This window comes from Rhyacophila brunnea, unplaced genomic scaffold (assembly GCF_057557595.1).
Source record: "Rhyacophila brunnea isolate RB1 unplaced genomic scaffold, BYU_Rbru_1.0 scaffold_1, whole genome shotgun sequence".
NCBI classification, from domain to species: Eukaryota; Metazoa; Arthropoda; class Insecta; order Trichoptera; family Rhyacophilidae; genus Rhyacophila; species Rhyacophila brunnea.
Genome location: NW_028232751.1, coordinates 38334861 through 38361550, shown reverse-complemented (window position 1 = coordinate 38361550; position 26690 = coordinate 38334861). Strand labels below are relative to the sequence as shown.

Genomic DNA, 26690 nt, shown 5'->3' with positions numbered 1-26690 from the left:
ATGCCATTCTGCCTCATACAACTGCTCCGGGTTGTAAAATTTTCCACTTCGAGCACTGAAATAACTTAATATACATCGCTTCCAAACACAAAACACTTAAAACTAACTAATCTATGATGCTAATGGCTGAGGATGCTGCTTGGCTGCTTTCCGCTGATGGAGGCTGCTTTGCTCAGCTGAAGAAGGCCGCTTTGTAGCTCTCTTCATCATGGTGCATCTGGGCCAGGGCTGATTGCAAGGCTCACAGACACGCTGCTGTTGACGAAGAGGGCTCAAGCGGCTGATGATGCAGGGCATTTGATGCCGTTTTCCCTCGTTGGAGCCAGGGTCTTGCCCGATACACTCGTCCGTGGGCCAAGTTCGCTGGCGGATGCAGTTGGTCGGGAGTACATCGGGAGCCATGACTTCGCAATCCGGGTGTTTCTGCTCTTTTCTTCACTGGCTTGGCTTTGGCAGCATCCTCTTTCTACTGCTTATTATTATACTTTGTTGAGCGCCACCAGAGGCAAGCCTCTGGATGTTTCTTCCTCGCCGTTTCCTATTCCGGTGTTTGAATCTCAGGGTGTGTCCGGGTGAAAGAAATTTCACCTGCTTCTTGATTCCAGACGATCAAAATCAAGAAGCGTAGTCCCACGTTGACTGGGGCCACTTATCACTTCCCTCCATTTCGGTATGTGTGGATTTTTCTCAACTGTCACTTTTATTTTTAGTTTTCTTTTTTATCGTCTGTATTTTAGGATTTGGAGGTAGATAATTAATTGATACACTGGAATGGTTTCGGAAACGACGAGGTTTATTTGGTGTTAATGTATACTATATGGTTACATTTTTTATCATTTAATTCTACGGAGCGCAAAATGTACGCGTTCGCGATTTTGCTGCTTGTCGCGATCTGCCCGCCAAAAAAAAAACCGTTGGACTCGCGAGCTGTGCACAATGCGACGTTGCCATACGTGTTTTTTTTGGACAATGTTGCCGGTCAGATATTATTTATTAGTGGTATTATACATTATTTAATTATTTTCGCAATCAGCCGTTATTATTTGTTGGCTTTGATACCGATTCGGGCGTCTCCAGGTACACAAAGACACACCCAAATGGGGACCATACGGGGGTGTCACAGTAGGTAGTAACTATAAAATTATGATAGGGCATGGAGATTTTTGTAGCGTTGAATGAAGTAGGGCATGGCACAAATAAAGTTGGGAAACACCGCCTTAATCTACGTCTCCCAATCCTCATTTTCCCTTCAGATCTATTGAAGAAGAGAAGCCTTTTGAATTGTTGGGTGTCGTAAATCCTTACATGGCCCGCGTGTAAAACAATGTGTACACTCCGTGGTCGTACCTTCCTTTCCATATGCCAGTGCTCCGCAACCTTTTCTCACCCACGGCACACCAAAACATGGACCCCACATCCTGAAGGGGGACCCCAGGACAGGATCTTTGGCGAGCCCCCCTACCTATCGCTAAGGTTAAATACAGTGTGATACTCTAAAATAGCGCTTTTCAAATGGTGTTCGAGGAAAAATAATGGTATTGATTGTATGTTTAGCGATTTTTTGTATTTATTAATACATCCACTTGAATTATGGTTAGCTGTGAGTTAAGAATAATTATTTGTCGAATATTGACACAATAATAATAAATATTGTATCCTAAAATCAGTAAAATCTTATCTTAAATATTAAGTAAGTATTGTATTAATATACACCCACTATTTGTGTTTTTTTGGGAGCAATACACCGCGGCACACCTAGCATCGGCTCACCGGTTGCGGAGCACTGCCATATGCAATCTTTGTTGATTATTTTAGTTTAGGAAGAAAATAATATTTTCTTCCTAAACTAATTATATTATAATATATACACACAGTAGTGGTGTGCGGTCAATACTGCGGTAGGTACTGTGATGGCAGACGGTTAGATCTGCAGTTTTTTTCACTTTTAAGTTTTCTTTCATAATATGTTCAAAATTGTACATTATTTGATATGGCAAAATATTAGAGCTGCAACATTATTGGTCACAGAGTAATGTTAAAAAATATCTGCATCTGACCAAATATGAAAAAAAGTTGATATGGTAAAAAATATAATAAAAAATATGGTAAGATAACAATTAAACTTCAATCCTTTTAAAAGATGTTTTGTGTTGGAATGCTAATTCCGCTTATTTTGATATAAAATACTTCAAAATATCTTATCAACTCTAACTTTTCAAACTGATTTCAAAACTGTGTTTTTGCTCTCCAGTAAAATTGTGTAAAGAGCAGTTATAATCATTTGCCATCACCACAGTACCGCTGATGCTGTAGGTGCGGAGAATCCCGATTAATAGTAAATAATGTCATATTATTATAGTATAAATATTACACTTTCGGAATATATCAGAACTACTACTCTGTGACACTATACTACTTCATCGGTCACCTTCCAAGACTAAATTAAATATCAATGTGTGTCACAGCATCTCAACAAAGAAAAGTCTCCGCACGCCACTGATATGAAGCCTTTGGTAATTATTGATGCATCCTATAGGGATTCAAATCTTATACAACCTATGTTAATGATCTCTTATCATTATGATCGTCTCTATATCATAAAATGACTAGGCTTACAATCATACCAATAGCTAGGCACAATAATTGTGCAGATTATTTCCAATACAACATCGACAATAAGCTTAGCTTACTTTCGATTATAGCTTGCTGTATAAATACTAGCCTAACGTTTCCAATCCCGGAATTCCAAGATATTATGTAGATCTCGAAATTCTTGGATTAAAAATGTCAGCTTAGCGTTTACACGATTTTCATCTGAAATATTTTTAAAATATGTGGATAATAAAATTTAAATAAGCAATTTGTATCTACACTTTCCGTTTTAGTTTGTATACAAAGAAAATTATTAGATTCTCTGGAAATTAATGTAATTTAAAATTATTTAACCTACCACTTTCTCTAATAATTATTTTTGGAAACATTACAATCACTTTTCCATATAGGAAATTTTATTTTCCGATCGTCTGCTCAAATATTTGGACGTATTTTTGCAAACAAGATTAAACACACACATGACGTGACATCCTGATAAAATGTAATATTTGAGACAAAATTAATTTGTAATAATGTGTGATTATTTCATACCATAAACTTTATGGTAAAGCTTTATGTTTTATGATTTGATTTCACCAAGATTTACATTTGAACAAAAAAATTTTTTTTTTTTGAATTAAATTTTATTGTTTTTAATCTTTTAGGATTAACTATTATTTTTGAGCTGTTCTGCACCAAACCATCTTATAAACCTGCACTGACTATACTAGCGTCAAACCACGTCGGTTTCAGAATTGATTGGTTATGAAGTACCTATCTGATGTAGAACATCTTCGAGATTTCCGTGAAAAGTTTTCTGAATTCATTTTCATATACCTATCGAATGTCAATACCCCGTATCTGACCTATATAACGAAAATGACTTTTTGATGTACTAAAAACAACAAAAAACTTGCCCATCGACTGCGAAATTCCCATATCTGTAACAAATTTGGATTTTTATTTTTATATATTATTATATGTCACATTTTATTGGATGTTATCATTATATTAGGCATTATGCGCTTTGTTTTACCGCTTTTTACACTACGAGTTATTGGCATGTTATGTAGTTGCAATTAGGGATTCCAATCTCGGGATCCCAAACTATTTTCGATACCTATGAATCCCGGGATTGGTAAACATAATCCCGAAACTTTCGGGATTGATTTTTTTTATCAATTTTTATGGAAAATTGAATAAAAACGAAAATATACAGAAAAAATACTTTGAATAACAAATACTACATTAGAAATAAACCGAGTTTGAATGAAGTTTGATTCATTACCCATGTGTAAGTTGCCAATTCATTTTATTTTTTCACATAAATTAATAAAAATGAGAAAGAGTGGAAAAAACAAAGCTTCGCACTATTAACAAAGCAATTCCACCATGATCTCATACGTTTTACGGCAGTTTCATATTTGGCTGACTTATTAGATTTATCAAGCGGAAAGGCCATACACCATGATTTTATTTACTATTATAAATCTCGCTAACCCATTCATTAAACCTTTACTATCAGAAAATAACAGAACTGATAATGATAAATATGGAATTGAGGGAATTATTATGCATAGTAGGTACCTACTTAATATATAGGTCCTCTTCGATGTTGTGGGGGATCAAACGCTCTCCGCAACGTAAATGGTAAATAAAGGTCTAAAAAAATAATGAGCGAGAGCTACTGTTTCTTCAGCTGCGGATGACTATCTTCCCAACCTCTACGACAGTAATTTGGTTTTTTTTTACATCAAGATTATCTGAGTTTCATTCCTTATCGATTACGAACAATTTGACATTGTTTGTACCCTTGTAGGTACCTATGTTCATCATTGGCACTACAACCCATTATGGATCTTGGCTGCTTCCAAGAAACATCTCCACCCCCCTTTTCCCCTCACCCCACATCACAAATTGTCCTCCTCAATCCTGGACTACACTTTTGTATACAACGATAAGATCACTGTACAATACAGGTACCTACTTACAACTGGAGCTTGCGATTTCTCGAGGTTCGAGAATTCTCGAAATCAAGAATATTTGTTTTCTCGAGATTAGTTTTTTGATTCCGTATATTGTTGTAGATTTGAATTATATAGAAAATAAATTTAATCTAGTTTATCAGAAAAAAATTATTGTATCAATTGGGTCTGGCTAGTCATAAAGTACAGTTTTCGAAAATATTATAATATGTCAAATACACCTAAATTAATGTTACATGTTCTAGCTGTAATAACAAAGTGTATGCTTTCCATTTAACACATAATCAAGAAAGCACGTTTGCTTTTCCATGCCGTTATTTTTCACGAGGAATCGAGGAAAGAGTAGCGAGGGCATATAAGCCTCTGCGCAGAACATTTCATCACAAACAATTTTCATAAACATCAGTGACCATGGTGAACAATCTTCTTAAGTGTGTTATACTGTTGTATTTCAGTGTCTCAGTCGTGGAAATGACCCATGATACAATTAATGAGACCGACATAGGGAATTATACACGAGATGCCAGATGTGAGTAGCCACTGCCAAAACTATTTTTTTTTCGATTTATAATAACTAATCTAACTTTAAAAAAAATATTGATTCGAATAATTACACATTTATTTAAAAAAATGAACATATCCATTTCTTAAATATTACATTCACAAGAAGATTAATATATTTACAATAAAATATTTTGTAAGGGCGAAAATAATGGCGATTTCGAAATTTACGTGAAATTGTTCAATTTTTTTTCATAAGAACGCTTACGTATTTTAATACAATCGATCAATAATCACGAGCTTTCACATAATTTAGTATACATTACAATGAAAACTTCACTATCCGTTAAATACACATGTTATTGTCATTTGTTTGCGACAATATGATGATACATATAAAAAAGTTATTAGGAAAATAAAAATTCAAATTAATTTTTATTATCTCGAATAAAGAAAGTTCACCAAAGATTTGAATTTATAGGCAAGTACACCATCCTCTCTTTCATAGGAAGGACCTAATAATATAATATATCAAAAATATATCCCCGGATTTCAGAATCACTTTTTGTATGCTATTTGACAATAATTCATGTAGGTATTAAGTACCTATTTAGTGGGTCAACTAACTTGGCAGGCCTGGGAAGCCCGTTTTATGGTATCATAAGTGTCCCCATTCGTAGTATTTCACAATAAAGACGATTCATTTAGGTTTATGTGTATATTTGTTTCAGTTTTTCCATTCTTCAGTATTATTCGTTTTGAAAACAAAGAGTGTGGAGGTGCGACTAGTTTCAATGGGACATGTTTTACTCGACGGGAGTGCAACGACTTGGGAGGATCAATAACGGGAACGTGTGCTTCGAAAAGAGGAGTCTGTTGCATAAGTAAATACTGAATTATAACTTAATATTTATGCATAACTTATTACTCATGTATAATCTGGTTAATCTCTCTTAGTGATTCTATATTTACTGTTGGTTAAATAAAGTTCGAAAAACTCTTAACTTCGTTAATCGCACCTGTCTAATTCATGCGACACAAGAGCGCGTGCTATTTATGTATGTATCATGTGGTTATCATAAAATATTGGTCATTTTTCATTTATATAAACACCAAAAGATTTATCTGACAGTTTCACTCTATGTGAGAATGGAAATAAAAAATAGTTAAATAATACCTATGTCGAATTAATCACAATGCGTAATTAATATTATGCGTGCAGAGAGGGCCGAGCGCCAACGATAGCCAAGTTGGTAGAGTGGCTATCTATGCGCAAGTGGGTGGCCGGTTCGAGTTGTTTTTTTTTTCTTCCAATATGTGTTGATCTAGTGCAGTGATTCCCAACCTTATTTCTATCAAGCCCAATTTCAACGCTTCAAATTCTTCAGGCCCCCCTCCGTAGATTTTCAAGATGACCTTTTTGCGCCCCAACACATTCAAATTTTCCCACGTTGGCAAACACTGATCTAGTCCAAGGACACGGGTTGGGTGTTTTTTTTTTTTTTTAATAATTTCATATAAAAAAGGTTTGTTATTTATAACCACCACTTCGCGGTGACCCATACACTCTGCTAAGGAGCAAAAACAATAATTTTCATTACTTTTAATGGAAAAAATCGGTGAATTAATAAATTTCACATACATAAGTATATAAATTCTCATACAAAGAATAACTCGATCTTCTTCTACCTCTGCTGAAAAGTAGTGAATTTAGACTTATTTTGTTCTTCCTTTCGCAAACTTTCTTTTATGAATATCGGTACCTACCTATACCTACTCATACGGAGATTTTTTTATTAAATATTAGGTGTGCCATAATAAAATAAATACAGCTACGTATTCAAATGGGTCGTATAAAGCCCCATTGAATGAGTTACTTACCAGTGGTTTCATATTAAGTAGACAGATTGCACTGCACGCCTATTTAGTGAAAACAAATTAGCTGCAAATTTTCACCCTTTCAAAAATTATATTAGATTATAAGTCAATGTGTTTGGTGATAATGACAGAGACCATTATTATACAGATAATCTAACACTACATTTAGTGATAACCAAATTACCGTAGAATGTATTAATTATTATGTCGTTAGATATCTTCTTAATACTTAATATTTATTATTGGTTCATCGAGTTTTTTTCATTGGTTCAACTACAATTTGATTTGTGGAAATATGCCGCACCCCGAGGAGGTTTTTTTATTGAATGATCAATAATTATTGTTTTCCATTTCCTCAACATCCATGCACTAAGTTCGAGCGCCCATTAAAAAAACAACATGATTTTACCAGGTTTGCTATGAAATGATAATGAAAATTCTGATTCTAAATTTTTTTTTAAATTAGGTCAGAATGTTTCAAATTTAACTTCGAATGAAAAACACATTCGTTGCTCAGAAAAGCTAAAAAACAACAACTATATCAGGTATGGCGAACCTATGGCACGTGAGATGATTCTGCATGACACGTGAATGTTTCATTTTGAAGAGAAAAGAAATATTACTCTTTTATATATATTTAAAAAATGTTTTTATTTTATAACAAAGTTTTCCAAATAAATATATAAGTACTTACTTATATATGATGTTAAAAAATAATGACGACATAGCCATGCGTATTTTTTTCGGTTTTTCATTTTGATTATGTTTATGCACCAATCGATGCGGAAACGGAAACGACGAAATACATCCATAAATAATGACAAATCGCATTGTATAAAGACTTTAGAATTGCAGGCAAATCATTTAAAAGAATAATCATTACGTTTAATGTAAATATACGATTGCATAGGTCAGTTCTTAGGATCGGGGAATTAAAAATAAAAATATACAATCAAGAAACCTTATGAAATTAATTATCTGCAGTCACTCATATATAATAATTGCTCGTTATTTTACCTCAAACATAATCTCTAAAAATGCAAAACCGCTCAGAGAATATAAGTGAGTAGAATATAATGTGAAAGAAGAGTAGTTTAAATACTTCAACGATCTTTTTAAGTGATTTGAAAACAAGGAAAAAATATTCAAAGAATAAAAGATATGCTTTCGGCTATAAATACAGTGAAAGACAGAATATCAATAACTCAATAGTAATTTTTAAACCTATTTAATAGAAATCTTAAAAATTTATTTTTAGAAAACTAAAAAAATATTTTTTCGTCATTAAAAAAATTGCTCGGCACGTTACAGTCGAAAAATATTATTTGGGAAATTTTGGCACGCATAGGTTCGCCATCACTGAACTATATTATAGTATAATTTTTCATCAAAATTTGTTGGGAAAGAAGTTTGGGAAAATCTGTAATCAAACAATAAATATACGTAAATAGTTCGTAAACCATTCTAACAAAAGTGTTATTTTGTAAACTAATATATATTTTTACTTGTTAGTTCAAAGGTCGTGTGGGTCTACGTCAAATGTGAATAACACTTACTTCACAAACGCCGGTTACCCCGGACCGTTCGGTGGAGGATCCCGATGCACTATAACAATTAACAGGTGTAACTCGGATATCTGTCAGGTGAGTAGAGAGTAGTTAACGTAGGGCTATACTAGACCGAATATTATGCATCGCCGAATGCTGCACACTGCATTACAGTCAAATGTATCATTATGTCAAGCATGGCCCCCACAAGGGGGGGGGGGGCTCACAGGGCTCTAGCCTGGGGGCCCGGGCTCAGGAGGGGCCCGGCGAGGCCAGTCGACCAGATAAGTGAGATAAACACACAAATTGGCTTTAATAGTAAAAAAAATCTATTTTATATAAAAAAGCGCTATTTTCCTTCAATAATATAATTAAATCTATATGGTTGTACGATAAAAATTTAAACTGTGTATCGACACTCGACAACTCTCCTAAATTCAAATAGATGTATTAAAATATACAACACAAAACACTAAATACCTATACACATTAATTTTACCGCGTACACCATTTGGAAAACGCTACTGTAGAGCATCACACTGCCTTTATCCTTCGAGATAGGTAGGGAGGCCGCCAAAGATCCCAGCATGGGGGCCCAGTTCAGGATGTGGGGGCCATGATGTCAAGTAATGCGAAAGCGGTATCTTCGATGACGTATTTTAGGCTTTTATAACTGGGGTCTTAACCCATCAAATAAATGTTATTAGTAGGTACGTGTTCATTATACTGAAATAGTTATAACCAGAATATTTATTTTAAGATTGGAGAAAATTGACAAATAATCGCCAGCCAGCGTTGACCGATTGAAAAAATATGCAATTATGGTACGAGTATTATTATGTTTATATTCACGTAGGATTAAATAATATATTGACGATGATACAAACAGCTGCTTTACACAGTGACGTCCCTAGACAAAATGCTGCCCCAATTTTTTATACAGTGGTTTTTATTATCCTAGCATGACTCCAATATCTAAGAAATGTGTCCATGTCATTTTTGCGAAACATTAATTTGCTCTGTCTTGAGGAATTTATTTATTTATTTAGGAAAAAGTATTATGGCATTACAGCGATTGGCCAATGCGCCATAATACATAATAAATACAAATTATAAAAATGACTTAATTACAAATAACAACCGATAAAGTATGTGCTTATGTAGATGTTAAAGTAAAATGATAAATACAATTATAAATTTAACCTATTTAACACGGCCATAAACATGATTTAGTTGATGAAAAATTTAATCAACCTTTATGGAGCCATCAAATAAGTTCATCGCACGATATACAGCATCAAGAAACATCACATCCTCCCTACGACGGGGTATCATGAAGACCGTGGAGTTACGAGTGATATTAATGGTAACATGAAAATTAATATTTGCCAGTATATACGAATTGTAAATGAACTTACGGAGAAGTAAAAAGAAATGCTTTAAAAGAGCAATCACTCTTCGGGTGGATATGGAGTGCATTGATAGCATACCCAAAAGAAAACTAGTAGATAATGACGGCACGAACTCTTCGATACAGACTAAAATCGTAGACCAGAAGGGGTAGGTGAGACGGTCTATAAGAGGGGGGTGTATCTTTAGTTTTGACGGCCAATGCGATTTCCGTGCGCCAGACTGTAATAATTATTCGCAAATCTGTACGTGTCGTTTATGGTCACCAAGGACATCGAAAGGCAATGGAAGTAAACTAGACATCGTGGACCCGATAAAAATTACAGTCCTGTTAATTAATATATTTTATTTCCAACCAGTGAGCTGAAATTTTTAATGGAAAGATATTTTCGTTATTACAAATTTAGGTATATATTTAGGCAAATCGAGGACAATCATTTCGTTGATTTCGTTGATGATTCTCCTCGATTTGCCGCCCTTCAAGTAAATGTCGCCCCCAAGCGACGCTCAATCTGCCTACCCCCACGAGACGTCACTGACTTTACTATTGAACTGTGGTTAATTTTAGGACCATTGATATTGTATTAATTAGTGTCATTAATACTTTGGACGCTGAAGACGCACCTGGCGCGTAATGACCAGGTGGCCGATCGATGTAATTAACGTGCATTTTAAAGGTGGTGTATGTATGTATGATAGATGTATCGTATGAATAGATGTATTTATATGTATAAAATTTCGTTAACCCGAAACACAGAACAATTATTTATGTATGTTCAATATAAAGAATGTTACATTCGTTCAATAAAATAAATACCCAGTTTATTAAATTATTAGCAAGTGAAAGTACAAAAATTTGGAGTGATCCGGACGTCGGTCTGTAATAATTGAGGTACTGAATTGATACCTAATTTGATAACCATTGCAATAATATTATGTAAAAAATATTAGTTAATTTCGTCGTAATTAGATAGGACGCCCGTGGCTTAATTTGTAAAACACATTGGCGCGAATCCAGTGGATACGGTTTCAAATCCTGTCAGACGTTGTATTTTCTAGTAAATATTACAGATACATATATATACCGGTAGTCCCAGAAGTATCTGACCTGACGTATAGATAGCAGTTGTTGTTTTAAAATAGTGACCATGATAGGAAGTACCAACCTTATAAAACCTAAATTTGAAGTTTGACGACGCTACGTTGTTCAGTAATTATTTGTCAGCAATCAACAGTGAACGCTCTCAGTGAATTTGTAAACATTGGTCAAATTTATGTGATACAATACTTTCATTTGAAAGGCTTCAGTCCAACCAATGTCAAAGTGGCGCTAGATTCTACTCTGGGGGTGTCTGCTCCTTTGTTTACAACAGTAACATATTGGGTGGGTGAGTTTAAACGATGCTGTACGAGCTGCCAAGACGAACATCGCAGTGGTCGACCAAATGAGGTGACCATGTCAGAAATGGTGACGAAAATCCACAAAATGGTATGGGATGAACGGCGACTAAAATTGTGAGAGCTAGTAGACATGCTAGGCATTTCAAAAAGTGCTGTACATCACATATTGACTGAAAATTTGGACATAAGAAAGCTGTGCGCAAGGTGGGTGCCGCGATTACTCACAATGGAACAAAAACAGCATCGTGAGGATGTTTCACTCGAGTGTTTGGCGAAGTTTCACAGCAATAAAGCAGAGTTTTTGCGTCTATTCATAACCATGGATGAAACATGGGTCCATCACTTTACACCTGAGACGAAAGAATAGTCAAAACAATCGACTGAAAGGGGAAAATTGGCTCCAAAGAAGGCGAAGACAGTTCCATCTGCAGGCAAGGTCATGGCGTCAATTTTTTGGGATGCGCGTGGGGTAATTTTTATTGATTATCTTCAGAAAGGAAATCAATCAACGGCGTGTATTATGCAAATTTATTGCAGCGTGTGAGTGATGAAATCAAGAAAAAACAACCGCATTTGGCGAAAAAGTGAGTTTCGTTTCATCAGGACAATGCACCAGTTCACACATCCGTTATCGCGATGGCTAAAATCAATGAGTTAAAGTTCGAATTGCTTCCTCACGCACCTTTTTCGCCAGATTTAGCCCCCTCGGATTGAGGATCCTCGGGAGAGTTTCCAAACTTGAAAAAATGGCTCGGTGGTAAAAGATTTGCCAACAATGAAGAGGTGGAGTCGGCGGTTGATGGATATTTTGAGGAGCTCGACGATTCTCACTATAAACATGGTATCAAAGCTATTGAACATCGCTGGAAAAAGTGTATCGACCTAAAAGGAGACTACGTAGAGAAATAAAAATTCCCATTTTTTTTTGTGTTTTCTATGTTAGGTCGGGTACTTCTGGGACCACCCTCGTATCTAAGGTATTTTTTTAAATTATGCATATTAAATATAGAATAATGCTACATTCTCAAAATAAATATTGTGAATTATTCGTTGAATAAAAGAAATAGCTTACAGAACAATAGTTACTCAAAATTTTCAGGGTATTTATTTTGTCTGTTTTCATTTATTTTGAAGCCGTTGTCTCCTGCACATGTTGGAAAATATCGCCAGTGTCCACGTCGATATTTTCGTGAAGAATGAAATGTTTGGAAAGTTTTAATAACAATCTGATTAATTCTAATTCAATATGACGACTGTTAACTTTTGAATACTCTCAATACATAACAAAAGTGAATATTTTTGGCATGCTATTTTTCTTTACTGGGTCAGGTAAACAGTAATGTTTAATTAAATAACCAGGCTCTGTAGACCAGATGCACATTGAAATTTTGTATATTTTCACATGGTAGTGATATCATTTTCTCTAAAACAATAAATGTCATGCAATTATTTTATTGCCGGACATTATTATTACTATAAAGCACAGTTTTTTCTTATGTGAATATTGCGATTATTTTGAATTTAACAATTAGGAACATTACCTATTGTTTTTTTATTATTTAAATAGCTTAAATTGTTGACAATGTCCATGTTTATAAATATGGACATACTGTATCCGTATTGAATTTTAAATATTCAAACAACATAGCTTGATAAAATATTGATACACGATTTTTAGGAATAGAAAGCTATGCGGTAGACATGCCGTATGTGAGAAGTAAATTAGGTAAATCCTCTTTTCTTTTTGAGTGTGGTGTTAATGTATCTAGCTTTTGGGTTTAATTATCACATCTGTGTCATTTATGTGCGGTAGTTTTAATATGTTGACTTTTACATTCCAATGATCTTTGATAGCTTCTGGTTTCTAAAAAGTATATAAATAATAATAAAGTTTTGAGACGAGGTGACGCACAAAACAAATACAGTTTAAAAGGTGTGTATTTCAATTATCTCTATATATATAAAATTCTCGTGTCACGATGTTTGTGGTCGCACTTCTCCGAAATGGCTCGACCGATTTTTATGATTTTTTTTATGTATATTTGTTAGGTATGAGAATAGGTCAACAAGTATATTTTACACCGCTAGGTGATTAGGGTATCTCTATCCAGAAAAAAAAATTCTTTTATTTTTTTGACATTTTTTTTTGTATTTTTTTTATTATTTGGCATCAGAAAATACCTATAACCCCAAATTTTCACCCTCCTAACCCCACCCTCCCATTTTTTAAATTGCGATTTTATTATTTTTGTATGAACAAATTTAACCGTCGTTAGTATTTCAAACAGAACGAAATTATTTATGTTGTTGAATGACAGATGGCGCTACGTTCGAGAAGAATTCTAGAAAAGCGTCGCGTCATTTTGACATTTCATTCGGCATATCACAACGCAGTGCGTGCAAAATTTTGTACGATTTATTTTAATTTATCTATTTTTGTGTGAGTGTATTACAGTGCACAATGCCAGCAAGACGCAAGGGGGCCATTTGGGCCGTCGAACGAATAAAGCAACAAACATGCGAAATAGTAGAGCAGAAAAAACAGACGAAAAAATCCAACAAGATAATAAAAACGTGCGTGTGAGCATGTCACAATTGCGTGCATCTCAATCACAAGAGGTACGAGCTGAACGAAATCAACAACGACAATTGGAACGGAGCCAAGCGCGCCGGTTCGTAGTCAACACACGCAGAGCAAATGATTGACAACGCCAACAAGTACATCGAGCATTTACATCCGCTTCATTTCTTCGTCTCGCATTCGAGTACGAGCCAGATATTTAATATTCCGCTCATCCGAAAGTGCTGATTGGTGCGGTGCTATGGACAAAGAATGTCTCCATTGTCATGCGCTCAAATTCAAACATGAGTCAGCCGGGATGTGTTGCACATCAGGAAAAGTGCAACTACCAGAAATTGAGATACCACCAGAACCATTGAACGGCTTGCTCATCGGCACGGTTCCAGATTCAAACCTGTTCCTGAAGTCCATTCGCACATTCAATTCATGTTTCCAAATGACTTCGTTCGGAGCAACAGAAATAGTTCATAATACTCCGGCAAATGGTAAACAATTCCATTCAACATTCAAAATCAAAGGCCAGGTATGCCACAAAGTAGGCTCATTGCTGCCAATGCCAAACGAACCATATAAAATATTATAAACGTATTTTTTTACAAATCTACTTCATGGGCGGTGAGGACATCAATCGTGTGGATGCACGTTGCGGCTACAATAACCTCAATTTGCCTAATGCCAGGCGTATCGTCGGCGAACTAGACGCCCTATTGAATGAGCTCAATGAATTATTGAAATTCTTCAAAGCACACACGCACGAATTTCAAAGTGACAATCACGCTATTGTCATCAATCCTGATAAAACATCAGCTGGAGAGCACGTGCGTCGATTCAATGCACCTGTTTTTTACGACATTGCTGGAATCATGGTTGGCGACCGCACATCGACGCGAGAATTCGTGATTCTAAGAAAAAACAATAATCTGGAGTTCATCGCTGACACACACCGTTCATACGACGCTCTCCAATATCCGCTAATTTTCTGGTAGGGACAAGACGGATATTGCATAAACATTAAACAACGAGATCCTGTCACAGGTAATTCATTCATTATGAACATCATTACTCATTTTGAATTGAGAAAATGAATGGTTGGTGTTTTTTTGTTTTTATCGGCGGTCATCGTCTACAGCGCTCCATTCCTCTTTCTGTCATAGATCCCATCCCCACACACTTACGATTCATTCGTTATTTTTTATTTAACAACCAAAATATTCACTAGAAATAATTTATATGGCAGAACAACGTTTGCCGGATCAGCTAGTAATTATATATAAACAATTACGAGATTTGAGGAAAGTGTTGATTGTTTTTCAAACGATCCAGTTTTAGTGATAAACAACCCGCCATGATATTATTTATTGCGGTAGGTATATCTTTGCCTACTACAAATACAAGCCGATACTTTTTTTATCTACCTCTTCTGACCCTCTTGCTGCTGTCTATGAATGGCCTATCATTGCAATTGCAAATCGATATTTCCAGCTGTCTTGACATAGGGAATTGTATGATTTTGGTAGATGAGTTACATGATAAATAATACAGTAATATTAACACAATATATTTCACAAACGTGATGTTTAACTCGATGCTGCATAAAACAAATTTTTGTATGAAGAAATAGTTTGACTTTGACGAATAACAGGAATGTATATTTATAATAAATAGGGAGCGGATTTATATGCATCAAAAAACATGACTATATGCATGCACCTATGCACTTAAAAGAATAAAAATATGCCTTAAAAACGAAGAAATATGCAGTTAAAAATTGACATTTTTTATTGAAAAAATTGTTAATAGTCGTCACTTCACCCAATATTACTGATAAAAAATTAATAATCTTAATCAATATAATACAATAACAAAAAAACACAAATAATCAATATTACAATTTTCTAAATAGTTTGTTTACAAGCACAAATAATTGAATAAGAAATGCAGTGTAAATTAAACGTAACTTTAAAAAATAAAAACAACACACTTAACTATTCCTAAATATCATTTTCTGTTTTTTTTGTCTGAAAAAATGAGTTACAATATATTTTTTAATATTGCGCTCTGGCATAAAATTTTTCCACATATCCGTCAGTAGTATTTTGTTTATATGCGGTAAACGACATTTTAACGTACACAGAGGTGATTGTATGTCGATCCAAAGCGACATATATAACTTTTTGCAATCTTTCTTAGCTCTGGGAAATGTTCACAGAGTAATGAACGTCAGAAATTAATTAAGTCTGAAGCATTTTGATCTGGAAAAAGCTCATCAAATTTCATTTTCAATAATGAATTGGTTTTTAAATCACTCAGTTCCATTTTGTATGTTACCAGGCATCTATATTACATTTTGTTCACGAAGTGAAAATGGGTTTATAAATATGTGTTTGCAGTTTTCTTCTTTAGCAAAATCATGAAAACTACTTTCAAAATGACCCTTGCAATATCTCTGATTTTTTCAATATAATTGGTCAAAAATTGCTATTATCCGCAGCACATTCATTCTGCTCTTTCAAGTGTGGAAATTGACTCAAATCCTCATTTTCTAACTGAGAGATAAACAGTTTTAATTTCATTTTAAATGAACTGATGCTATTTACTAAGCTAGGAAATAATTTATTCTTGCCTTGTAGTTTTAAATTTAGATCATTGAGATGGCTAGTAATATCAATGCGCAACGGTTTGGCCACCACTGCATTAGGTTATTTGATTTGCAGATTTTTTTTATCGAAACGAGACAAGGCTTATAATTAAGTGGTTTTCAAAAACAGTATCAACCGTGAAAAAATGTCAACCGACCTAGGATCTGATTTCAATAGCCGAACAGTAGAATCACTCATTTGAGAAATATGCTTGTGCTAAAAGACAGGTTCAAGTTTTGTATCAAGAGGGGAATGAGTATATCGAATAAATGAACTACGAGTATACTAAACAACCTGGCATATCCCTATACTTACTGGGTTTTCATTGAAATTTGTTAAAATGCTGTTATCTTATAGAATTGTGTTTATCCTCGATACAGCTTACTATGCTAGGCATATTATAATGATGATTCATTTAATATAAAAATCAAATAACATGTCTAGTAGAATTAAAACAGTAAAATAATATAACCGGAATCATCATTATCACACAAAACAGAATAAATTTGTCAACCATTTTCTTGAAGAACTATGTAAATAAAAAAACGACTTTAATTCGATCCATGTCGGTTCAGCGAAAATATATGGAGTGAGTCATCTGATATCTAATGCATAAGTCCAGATTAGGGAATCCGATCCCGAGCCAAAATTCTGATCCCGGGATTTCGGGATTACAATTTGACAATCCCGGGATCCCGGGACTGGTCCCGGGATTGGGATTTTTTTCCATTGTTAATATAAAATTTTTATATTTACAAATAACATTGATAAAATCGGTCAAAAATAAATCTAGTATAATTTATACTATTTAAGACATTTATTGTTAATATTGTATACGTTAAATCTTGGAAATACACAAGTTTAATGGAGTAAATAATATTGTAATATAAATAATAATGTGAATTTAATATGAGATTGCTATTTCTGATAGTAAAGACATAATGAATAGATCAGCGAGATTTAAAATAGTAAAGCAAATAATCATGGCGTACTTATGGCCTTTCCGTTTCATAAATCTAATTAGTCAGCCAAATATGAAACTGCCGTAAAACGTATGATATCATGGTGGAATTACTTTGTTAAAAGTGCGAAGCATTGTTTTTTTACCAATCTTTCTCATTTTTAATAATTTATGTGAAAAAATAAAATGAATCGGCAACCTACACATCAAACTTCATTCAACTCAGTTTATTTCTAATGTAGTTATTTTGTATTAAAAGTATTTTTTCTGTTATATTTTCCATAAAAATTGATAAAAAAATCAATCCCGAAATCCCGGGATTATGTTTATCAATCCCGGGATTCATAGGTATCGAAAATAGCTCGGGATCCCGGAATCCCGGGATTGGATTCCCTAGTTCAGATCAAGATATATCGGTTTGATAAACATTGAACATTGTATACAATTTTTTTCCCGAATATTTAATAAATGTTCTGATGCAAACGATTTTTATTTCCCGACGCTGATAGAAATATTGGTTATTATACAAATGTTCTTGGCCCGGTGAGAAGATATATTATTATGTCGGTTGATACGACAATGCTCTTTGAAAAATTATATGGTAATTACAACTCTCTTATATATTTATATATTTAATTATAAAAAATAATAAAAGTACACCTTCATGCAAAGGTCTTTAGAGTATATATTATTATTATCGGTGACGTCGCTATGAAAAGTGCCGCCCTTAGGCATACTTACAATGCCACCCCTTTCATTTTAGTCTTATATTGTATGCAAAATTGTTCCTACATACTTACTTATTTTATTATATTAAAACTGACAAATGGAAACAAATGAGGTAGCTAATAATTATCTACCCAGGATTGGAAATTTATACGAAACGTACTCTCAAACAACGGTGGCTTAGGTACGTGGAGGTCTGAGGCATTGACAAGTTTGGATGCCCCCTTGCGATTTCTTTAAACTAATATGTCAGTACTTTCTAACGATGCGACCGCATCTTCCGCTTAATGTAAAAATAATTAACTAATGGAATTCTACATAATGTAAGGAAATAAAAGGAATAAAACATTAAATATTTTTGAAGTTATACTTCTTTAGGCGCGTTTGGGAAAACTGATCAGCGAGGCTATTCTAAAATATCACTTAACATCGAAAAACAGCTAAAGTGATAAAATTTGTAACATTTAGCACATTACGTATTCCGGTTGTTAATTATTTATACAAGTTAGCCGCGACGAATGTCAAAGAGTGTTAATACTTAAGGTGAAGCTTTTACTGAGCCGTTTTTAAAGAGGCACCTAGCGGAAAAATACGAAGCTTGCAATTTGAGACATTTTTTTGATAATTTACAATTTCAACTGTATTAATGAATAAATATGTATCTGAAAACATTAAAAAGAAAAATATTTTTTATTTTAAGTCAAAGATAAACTTACAATTGTAAAAAATGTAATAAAATGGGAATGAATCGAACCGTACCCTATTATTACATATATTTTATGGTCATATTTATTATTAAAATTTAGTTTATTAAGATTTATAAGCATCACCGAAGAAATTTTTGACTAATTCATAGTTTTAATATTTTTATATCTATTTTAAAAAACATCGATTTTTATAAAAAATATAAATGTGTATAACTTGAAATCCTTTTTATTTATATCAAATTTTATTTATGTATGGTTCCAATATTGAAGCTACATACATGAAAAAAAAATATTATTACCGTTTTCATATCTTTACAACAAGATGATTTAAAATATGCCATGTGTTGATATTTAGTGTACCTAGTAGGCATTTTGAAAAACTCTGAAGGCTTGGTGACTAGTTTGATATTCTAAAAAAAATACAGTTATTATTCAATGTTTCCGAATGATCATAGTTTATTATATTCATTGGGGTATTGTCTTCGTTTGGTGCATGTATATTTTGTGATGTGGACTGCGATTATTTGCCGTTTCACTTATGTTATGTATACTCTTAATTTGCCGCCGTTAAGCAACGAGTTGCGCGCATACCCCCACGGAACGTCACTGCATATTATATTGGTGGTGTATTCTGGAACGGTACCTCTGTCATCTCAATATTGTACAACAATTTGACTTTTGAGAAAATATAGCGATACTTGTGCGGCTGGCGATTATTTAGAAAATGGTTATGTTGACTGATGAAAGGTTTTGCACCACTGCGCACCATCTACAAATTAATTAGTCATTTACAACATTAAAGTATATATATTTGTTAATGTTTGTATGCATGAACTATATAAGAATCGCTGTTCTTTAACATTATATAATATCATTATGTCATTTGCGCTGAGCGGAGTTGGATGCGTTTGAGAAAAATCGTGGCGATTAGAAAAACTAAAATGTACACAATACACAGACGACATAAGGCGCCGCCAGCACCATGATTTTACCCCACAGGTCCAAACTACATAGGAAGTGGCGTGGCGTACGTGGAGGTCGCGGGAGCGCCCCTGGCAATTTGCTCATAAAACCCCTCGCGACCTCTATACCACGCCACGCCACTTCTTGTGGGCGTAGCGACTTAACGTATCGTGTCACGAAATTAATCAATTACATTCGTATACCGATGGACATCAATCGCCACAAGTTGCATTATTATGCACATGCTACCGAAGCATTTTCACTACTATCATTTCTTGCGCGTGATAATATTGTGTAATATATTATAAATTGCCTATAAAAGTGGTGAAGAATCGATACTAAATGATTAACCCCAACTTGTTAAAAAATGGTCTAAGTGTGAGAATTTGCTAAATGTAATTAGTACGAATTAATTGACTGTTCGTGCGTAAATAATGTGAAAAACTGGCGACAACTAGGTATTCTGTATGGAATTATTGGTCGAAAATTTATATGAAGAATGATAGTGCCGCACTTTTTCAATGATTCATAAGTTTACACAAAGATAAATTTAAAAGAAACTTAATATGTATATTAATTTTATTGTAATAGTGAATTTTATTGTAATAGTATTTTAGGTATATTATAGGCACCTTGGTAATTTTCTCGGTGTGTATGATCATTCTTTTCGTTTATTATAAGCTATAATTGTTTAATTCTGTACAACATGCAGTAATTGGCACTGCATTCTAATATAGAATGGTTTTTATTTATTTTTGTTAGTAATAATAAGATTTTTTATTTTACTTTAGAACGCTGTTCGATCCGAAGTAATGGGTTGCTGACGAAGAAAAAGTTTTGTTTGTTTTCTAATGAATCAGTGATACATAATTTTCATCATACCAAATCGGAAATTCTTTATTATCAATATTGAAAAAAAAACGATTTTTCTATATGAAAAAAGTGGACAGAAAATACAAAACGTTCAAAGACTGGTCCGGGCATTTAACACGATTAAGCCAACGTCGACTCAAAATGAGCGCAATTTTTCAACATCAGGGATTTTTGTGTCTCAAAAGCGTACGCGATTGTCAGACGCAGCGATTATTTTTACGAATTATTTTTGTTTTCCTCCTTCTATTTGTTCGTCTTCTTACATAAATAAAAAAATGGAATTTGTTTGTTTTAGACTGATTTTAGAATTTTTTAGTTGTTTTTTTAATTTCCCGATATCTCGAGAATTCTTTTTTTAAATCCCGAATCTCGAGAATTGAAAATTTCATAATTTCGGGAAATCCCAAATCTCGAGATTGAGATTTTCTCGGGAAATACCCAACTCTAGCAGAGATGTAGTGCCGCGCTCAATTGGATGTAGGTATCGCCTGATGTCTGCTAGCTTCCGTCGCCGAATTCAAATTGTTAGCACATATTGAAAATGTTATTTAGTGAATGCTATTTTAAACAATTCAGCCCGCGAATACTTTTATATAATTTTTTTATAATTTCCTGATGTCTTGCTATTGTCGTTAAACCGTTGTAGATAATTTTTACGGTAGGTACGATCAGAACCTGTGAATAAATTCTTCACTACAGAATTTATGTAGTGCGAGCCTATACAGAAAAAAAATATCCGTCTATCTCCCATTAGTTTATAAGCAGTAGATACTGGAATCAGACTATTCAGTTATAATCTATAGTATAATATACTGTTGTTTATCTATAGCTAAGGCTGGACTTTTTGGATCTATCTTTGGCACAGCCGAACGGAGATGGCGTGTGTGTGTCAGACGCACTGACTGTCACAGGAGGCTCCTCAAGAGTGCCAAGAATTTGCGGGGATAACACAGACCAGCATGTTTACGTAAACTTTAATGGAAACAGTCCGATAACGATATCCATAGACGCCAGTACAGCTGTCAGCTTCAATCGAAGGTGGAATATAAAGATCATGCAGCTCGCTTGCGCCTGTCCGACATTAGGTGAGAAATTACTTATTGCTTGATTTGGCCGTTATGTTTCTGGAACTTTTTCTCATTTATTCAACCCACTTTATTTAAGGCCATGCATTAGTTGAGGCACGGTCTAAAAAGATCGTTGCTAGGCGATGCGCGGATTGCGGGTGGCGGGTGAAAATGACGCCTGTCAAACGAAATATTATTTGTCATATAAATCCAACATACGTCCATTTTATGTTCTGTTTATTGTTCTATTAGTAACAATAATAATATATTCATTGACATGTTTTCTTTTTAAAGTAAATGGGTAACGTTTTTAGTCATCTTTACACGATTTTAGAATTAATTGACCCGTCGCCATCACGCAGCAAAGTGACGTGTTCCTGGGTCAACATTCTCTCACTGAATGGCAGCGAGTCCAAAATTTCGTCGCGCGTACAGTTGAAAATTATTTGGCGTTTCACTGTTGCGTCACCTGGGACATGCTCAGCGTAGGTCATAATGGAGCTTTTGTTCTATTTTCAAAGCATGATCCTGGACATACCTTAAACGTTGTAGATAATCTATTTATATAATTTTGAAGCCTTATTATCCTTTATATTTATTTTAAACATTTGATGACTGCATAAAGTATTTTTATTACATAAAATAGTATTCTTTTAAACCTCTCGCTCTAATGTTTTAGAATATAGTCATATTTCAGTACATAAATGTGCAGTGGTGTTAAGATTTTTTACATTTATTAATTTTTTAACGCATTTATAAAATCATCAGTATAATTTATATCGACATTATTATAGTGAAATATTTACGATAAAAAATTATATTGATAATCTCTGTGATCCCAAATTTGACAAGAATTGGGCATTTTATTATTCAAAAAATGGGCAAGATTAACACATTTGAAGATAATTCTAAAGATACTCATTATAAGCTATGTCTTTGACCATTCAAGTGTGATAAACATCCTACGAATAATGATTGCCTTGTAATAATTATTGACCTAAGAATAAGGTAGTGTTTTTTGAAATACGCCATTTCTTTTGGCATTCCCCAATGGTTAAGCTACAACATACGGCCGTAGCCATAAATTGACAAACTATAATTGAAGTAGGGACTAAAATGATGATAACGCGCGTGTTGGAACATGTACTTCTTAAAAAAAATCGGTTAGGTTAGGTTTTTTTTAAATTATAGCGCGCCTATGTGTACCGTTAAAATTACTTTATTAGATAGCAATGTTGAATTTCTAATAAAATGAGCACATGCATTTTTGTAGTGGAAAAGGTTTATAATCCATTGCATAATAATATTTTCATTGGTCTGGACCAGACATTCCACTTGTTTTAAATATTATACATTTGTATTTTTATTTTGTCATTTAATAATATTTATTTCTGAATTTGTTGAAGCGCCAAGTGGATGTCTAATGTATCACACAGGAGTATCAGGAACAGTAAACAGTTTTAATTATGGAACTATGCAGAGTCAAGCCACATCCACGGCTGGGCTTTTGGGGACGAGAGAAATGGCCAATCTAAATTATGGAGTTTGCATAAGGATGGAGGCAGGGTATTGTAGCATACAGTGGACACAAGGAGGACCATTCTCGTTCACCGTCACGGGAGACGTGGATGGGAGTGACAATACGGTACTAGGAACCCCGTTGGGATCAAACACCGGTGCATTGTGCACGTCAGATTTCGTCGTCATACCAAATCCGATTGCACCACAAACTTCAGATAGATTTTGCGGACTTGGGTTTCCTACTGTTACAAGTTAGTATTTTTCATTTAATTGGATTTTTTTAAACATACCGTCTTACTACGGACGTGAATATCTCTTCACATAGAATGTTCGTCAGTTTTGAATTAGCTTTATTTTGTATTATTTTTATATAGTTACTTAAATTTTTTTTGTTGTTAGTTATCCGTGGTCCTCTCTCATATATGTATATTTTATTCAAACAAACCAGTCAAACCATACTTGAGAGTGTGTGGCGACCTCGGAATTGGGTAAGTCCTCCCGAGACATTGCCTGACGCAAACACATCAAACGTAGGGCATCGGGATACGCTCAATTCTTTCAACTTGGCCTACATGTTCCGACAGATTCCGGCGTCTCAGAAACCCGCCAAATACCAGTGGTGAAGGGTTGAGGTAGGCTGTTAGGATCCAACATAAATTGTGCACACTAAACTTTGTCAGTTAAACGTATTTGTTTTCATTGAATTAAGACTACAATTTACAGATTGTGTTGATTAGTTTTTAAAATCCAGTCAAAGCCTGCGAAAACCAAGCCATAATAGATAATAGTAAAAAAATATTCGTATATCTATAAAATATCTAAAATTATGTCATTAAATCATACAGTATTTCAGATATTTATAGAAGAATATTTTTTAACGTTTATGGTTTGGTTGAGGTAGAACTAAATGAATTTTATAAACTAACCAACACCACCTGTAATATGTATTCTTAATTTAACGAACACAAATAAATGACTGAAAATATTTTTGTCGGATCGCCCATACATAGCATACCTGAACTATTATGGTTTCGAGAGTCGAAATCGGATATGGCTTTACTTCTGAATGACCAATCACCGAACGATTTTTTTTCTGAATTCAAAAAAAAAAAAAGTCTCACGTCATGTGATACTGAAGGGATATTTTTGATTGGCAGCTCAGGAGAGGCTCACAAAATACGAGAATTTCGATATTTTTTATGGAAACAATATTTATCACATATATAGATCACATGAAAAAATCATTAAACGCGAACGGTGCAGTAAAACCACACTTGTTTCTACATCACATGTGCATATCTGACATAAGATACATGTACACATTTGTTTCATGTACCTATTAAGAATATGATTACCGTAACAGAATATAGTTCAGACATATAATGTTTGAGGCTTTCACGGTTGTTTTTTATCGTAGTAGATTTTTAGGTTTCCACGGTGTGTCCTTCTTTACTCGACATATCATCTCTTGATAATGGCTTCTGCAACGAGCCCGAAACGCCAAGTAAAGAAGGAAGAAGGACACACGGTGGAAACCCATAAATCTACTACGGTAGTTCAGACAATTTTGAAACCCCCTTGACGAAGATAGTGCCCCATACGTTTCATGAAAAACCGCCTCTGGTTCCGCATGATTTCCCTTGGATTGAAAAAAGAGATTTAACTGTCAGTTAAAGTTATTTAAATGTATCTACGTACATTAAAATTATTCTTATTTTTCAGCTGCGTCGAAGCCATTCGTTCTGACAGTAGTTACGAATGGAAATGAAATAGGGGACGTAACGAATAGAGGATTTAGCTTGACGTATACTCAGCAACCATGCCTGCCTACGAACTAATCGTATGTGAAGACAACATTAAAAACTATGGTCTATCGAATTTACCTAAATACAACCAGACCATTTTTTTTTAAAATTACAACGTAAATATGTACAATAAATTCAAATCGTGAACTTATATTATACCTTTATTTCAATCTGACATTCGTTAAATATTATTATTAATCAAAATTATTTACTTTACCCTTGTCTATTGAAATTTACGAATTTAATTGGAAATTTATTTGAATTTTACTGTTCATTTTGCATTATTTTTGTTTGAAATATTTAAATAAAAACATCTACAGACACAATAAAAAATATGTTATTTTTATATCCAACGACCTGAAAACTTGTTACTCTTATGATAATCAATAAATAAGTAGGTAACATTGTTTAAAATAGTGATATTAATTTTATTTACATAATTATCCTGCAAATTTGAGAATATTTTAATTTAAATTTGTTTGTCTATTCAAATATCAATAGTTGTTATAATATCTTCTTTGTGTTTATGTGTAATCTAATATAACCATATTAAATCTACTCACACATTTATAAAGCTATCGTATACTACGATAATATTTACAAACACAATATTATTGTGTTTCTAATAAAATTAAAATATGAATAATTAATACCGTAATTATGTATGTTTATTGTATACCTACCTATTTTTATAAGATACTAAAGTAGAGAATGATCTATCTATAACATACTGATGATGGGTTGAATGTCTGAAATATATGACAACACCACTTATTCAAAATCATCATTTCTACTACATAAACAACAGTTTAACAAATAATTAAAAAAAAATCTTAGTAATATTTTTTAAATTGTAAATTCGAATTTATCTTTTTAAACGCTCTGAACTTTGCGCTGCTGATGGTGGCTGAGTTGGTGGACCGCCTGTCTACCAAGACGTCAGTTGCAGATTCGATTACGCAGATGGCTAAAGAAATAAACGTAGTTTTTTTTTTCCAATTTTTCCAACAACCATTCATTGGATAAAATCTGTTAATATAACATCCATCGTCCAAGAGCTGACACTGGTAATTTATTTTTACAATTTTCTTCGATAAAATATTCTTTGTAAAGTGCGTGCCATTCAAGCATAATATTGTTAGTTTAAACCCCTGTCTACATAAAAATACATATATTATATAAGTAATATTACCATTTGACAATCGAAAATGAAGAGCACGAGGGGTGTATTATTATTTATCTTCCTCCCGTGCCATCCCCTTTTGAAGGACGGACACCATCATTTGCTACCATGTTTAAACCATGAACTACGACGTCGTCCTCTACTACGTTGACCTTTCCTTGGGTAACGAGTTGGGGAATGTATTATTTTGTAAGTATTTTTCCAAATTTTCCTTTACACACCTCTAAATTCATTATTATCATACCTGCCCTAGGCAAATACTAGTTTCCTCAATCAACATGCTTTGGACCTCTCGTCTGTATGCCTTGTTGTTCCAATTTCCGACACTGATAATCCAGTTCTCTTCCGGC

At 33.8% G+C, this 26690-nt stretch overlaps 1 protein-coding gene across 1 annotated transcript; it reads left to right on the top strand.

Annotated features, from left to right (window-relative positions):
* The first annotated feature begins 4959 nt into the window (after nt 1-4959).
* On the top strand, nt 4960-25481 carry LOC147079750 (uncharacterized). Its single transcript, XM_085945694.1, has 6 exons — nt 4960-5106; nt 5810-5962; nt 8469-8599; nt 21594-21849; nt 23238-23603; nt 25075-25481. The coding sequence occupies exons 1-6, from the start codon at nt 4989-4991 to the stop codon at nt 25188-25190; spliced, it is 1140 nt and encodes a 379-aa protein (XP_085801820.1). The 5' UTR covers nt 4960-4988; the 3' UTR covers nt 25191-25481.
* The last annotated feature ends 1209 nt before the right edge of the window (nt 25482-26690 follow it).

What these genes read in the sequence shown, in the direction of transcription:
- LOC147079750 (XM_085945694.1), top strand. Translation starts at nt 4,989, where the DNA reads ATGGTGAACAATCTTCTTAAGTGTGTTATACTGTTGTATTTCAGTGTC. An exon ending in TTATACACGAGATGCCAGAT is followed by an intron (nt 5,107 to 5,809) that starts GTGAGTAGCCAC and finishes TATTTGTTTCAG; the next exon opens with TTTTTCCATTCTTCAGTATT. An exon ending in TTGCGCCTGTCCGACATTAG is followed by an intron (nt 21,850 to 23,237) that starts GTGAGAAATTAC and finishes AATTTGTTGAAG; the next exon opens with CGCCAAGTGGATGTCTAATG.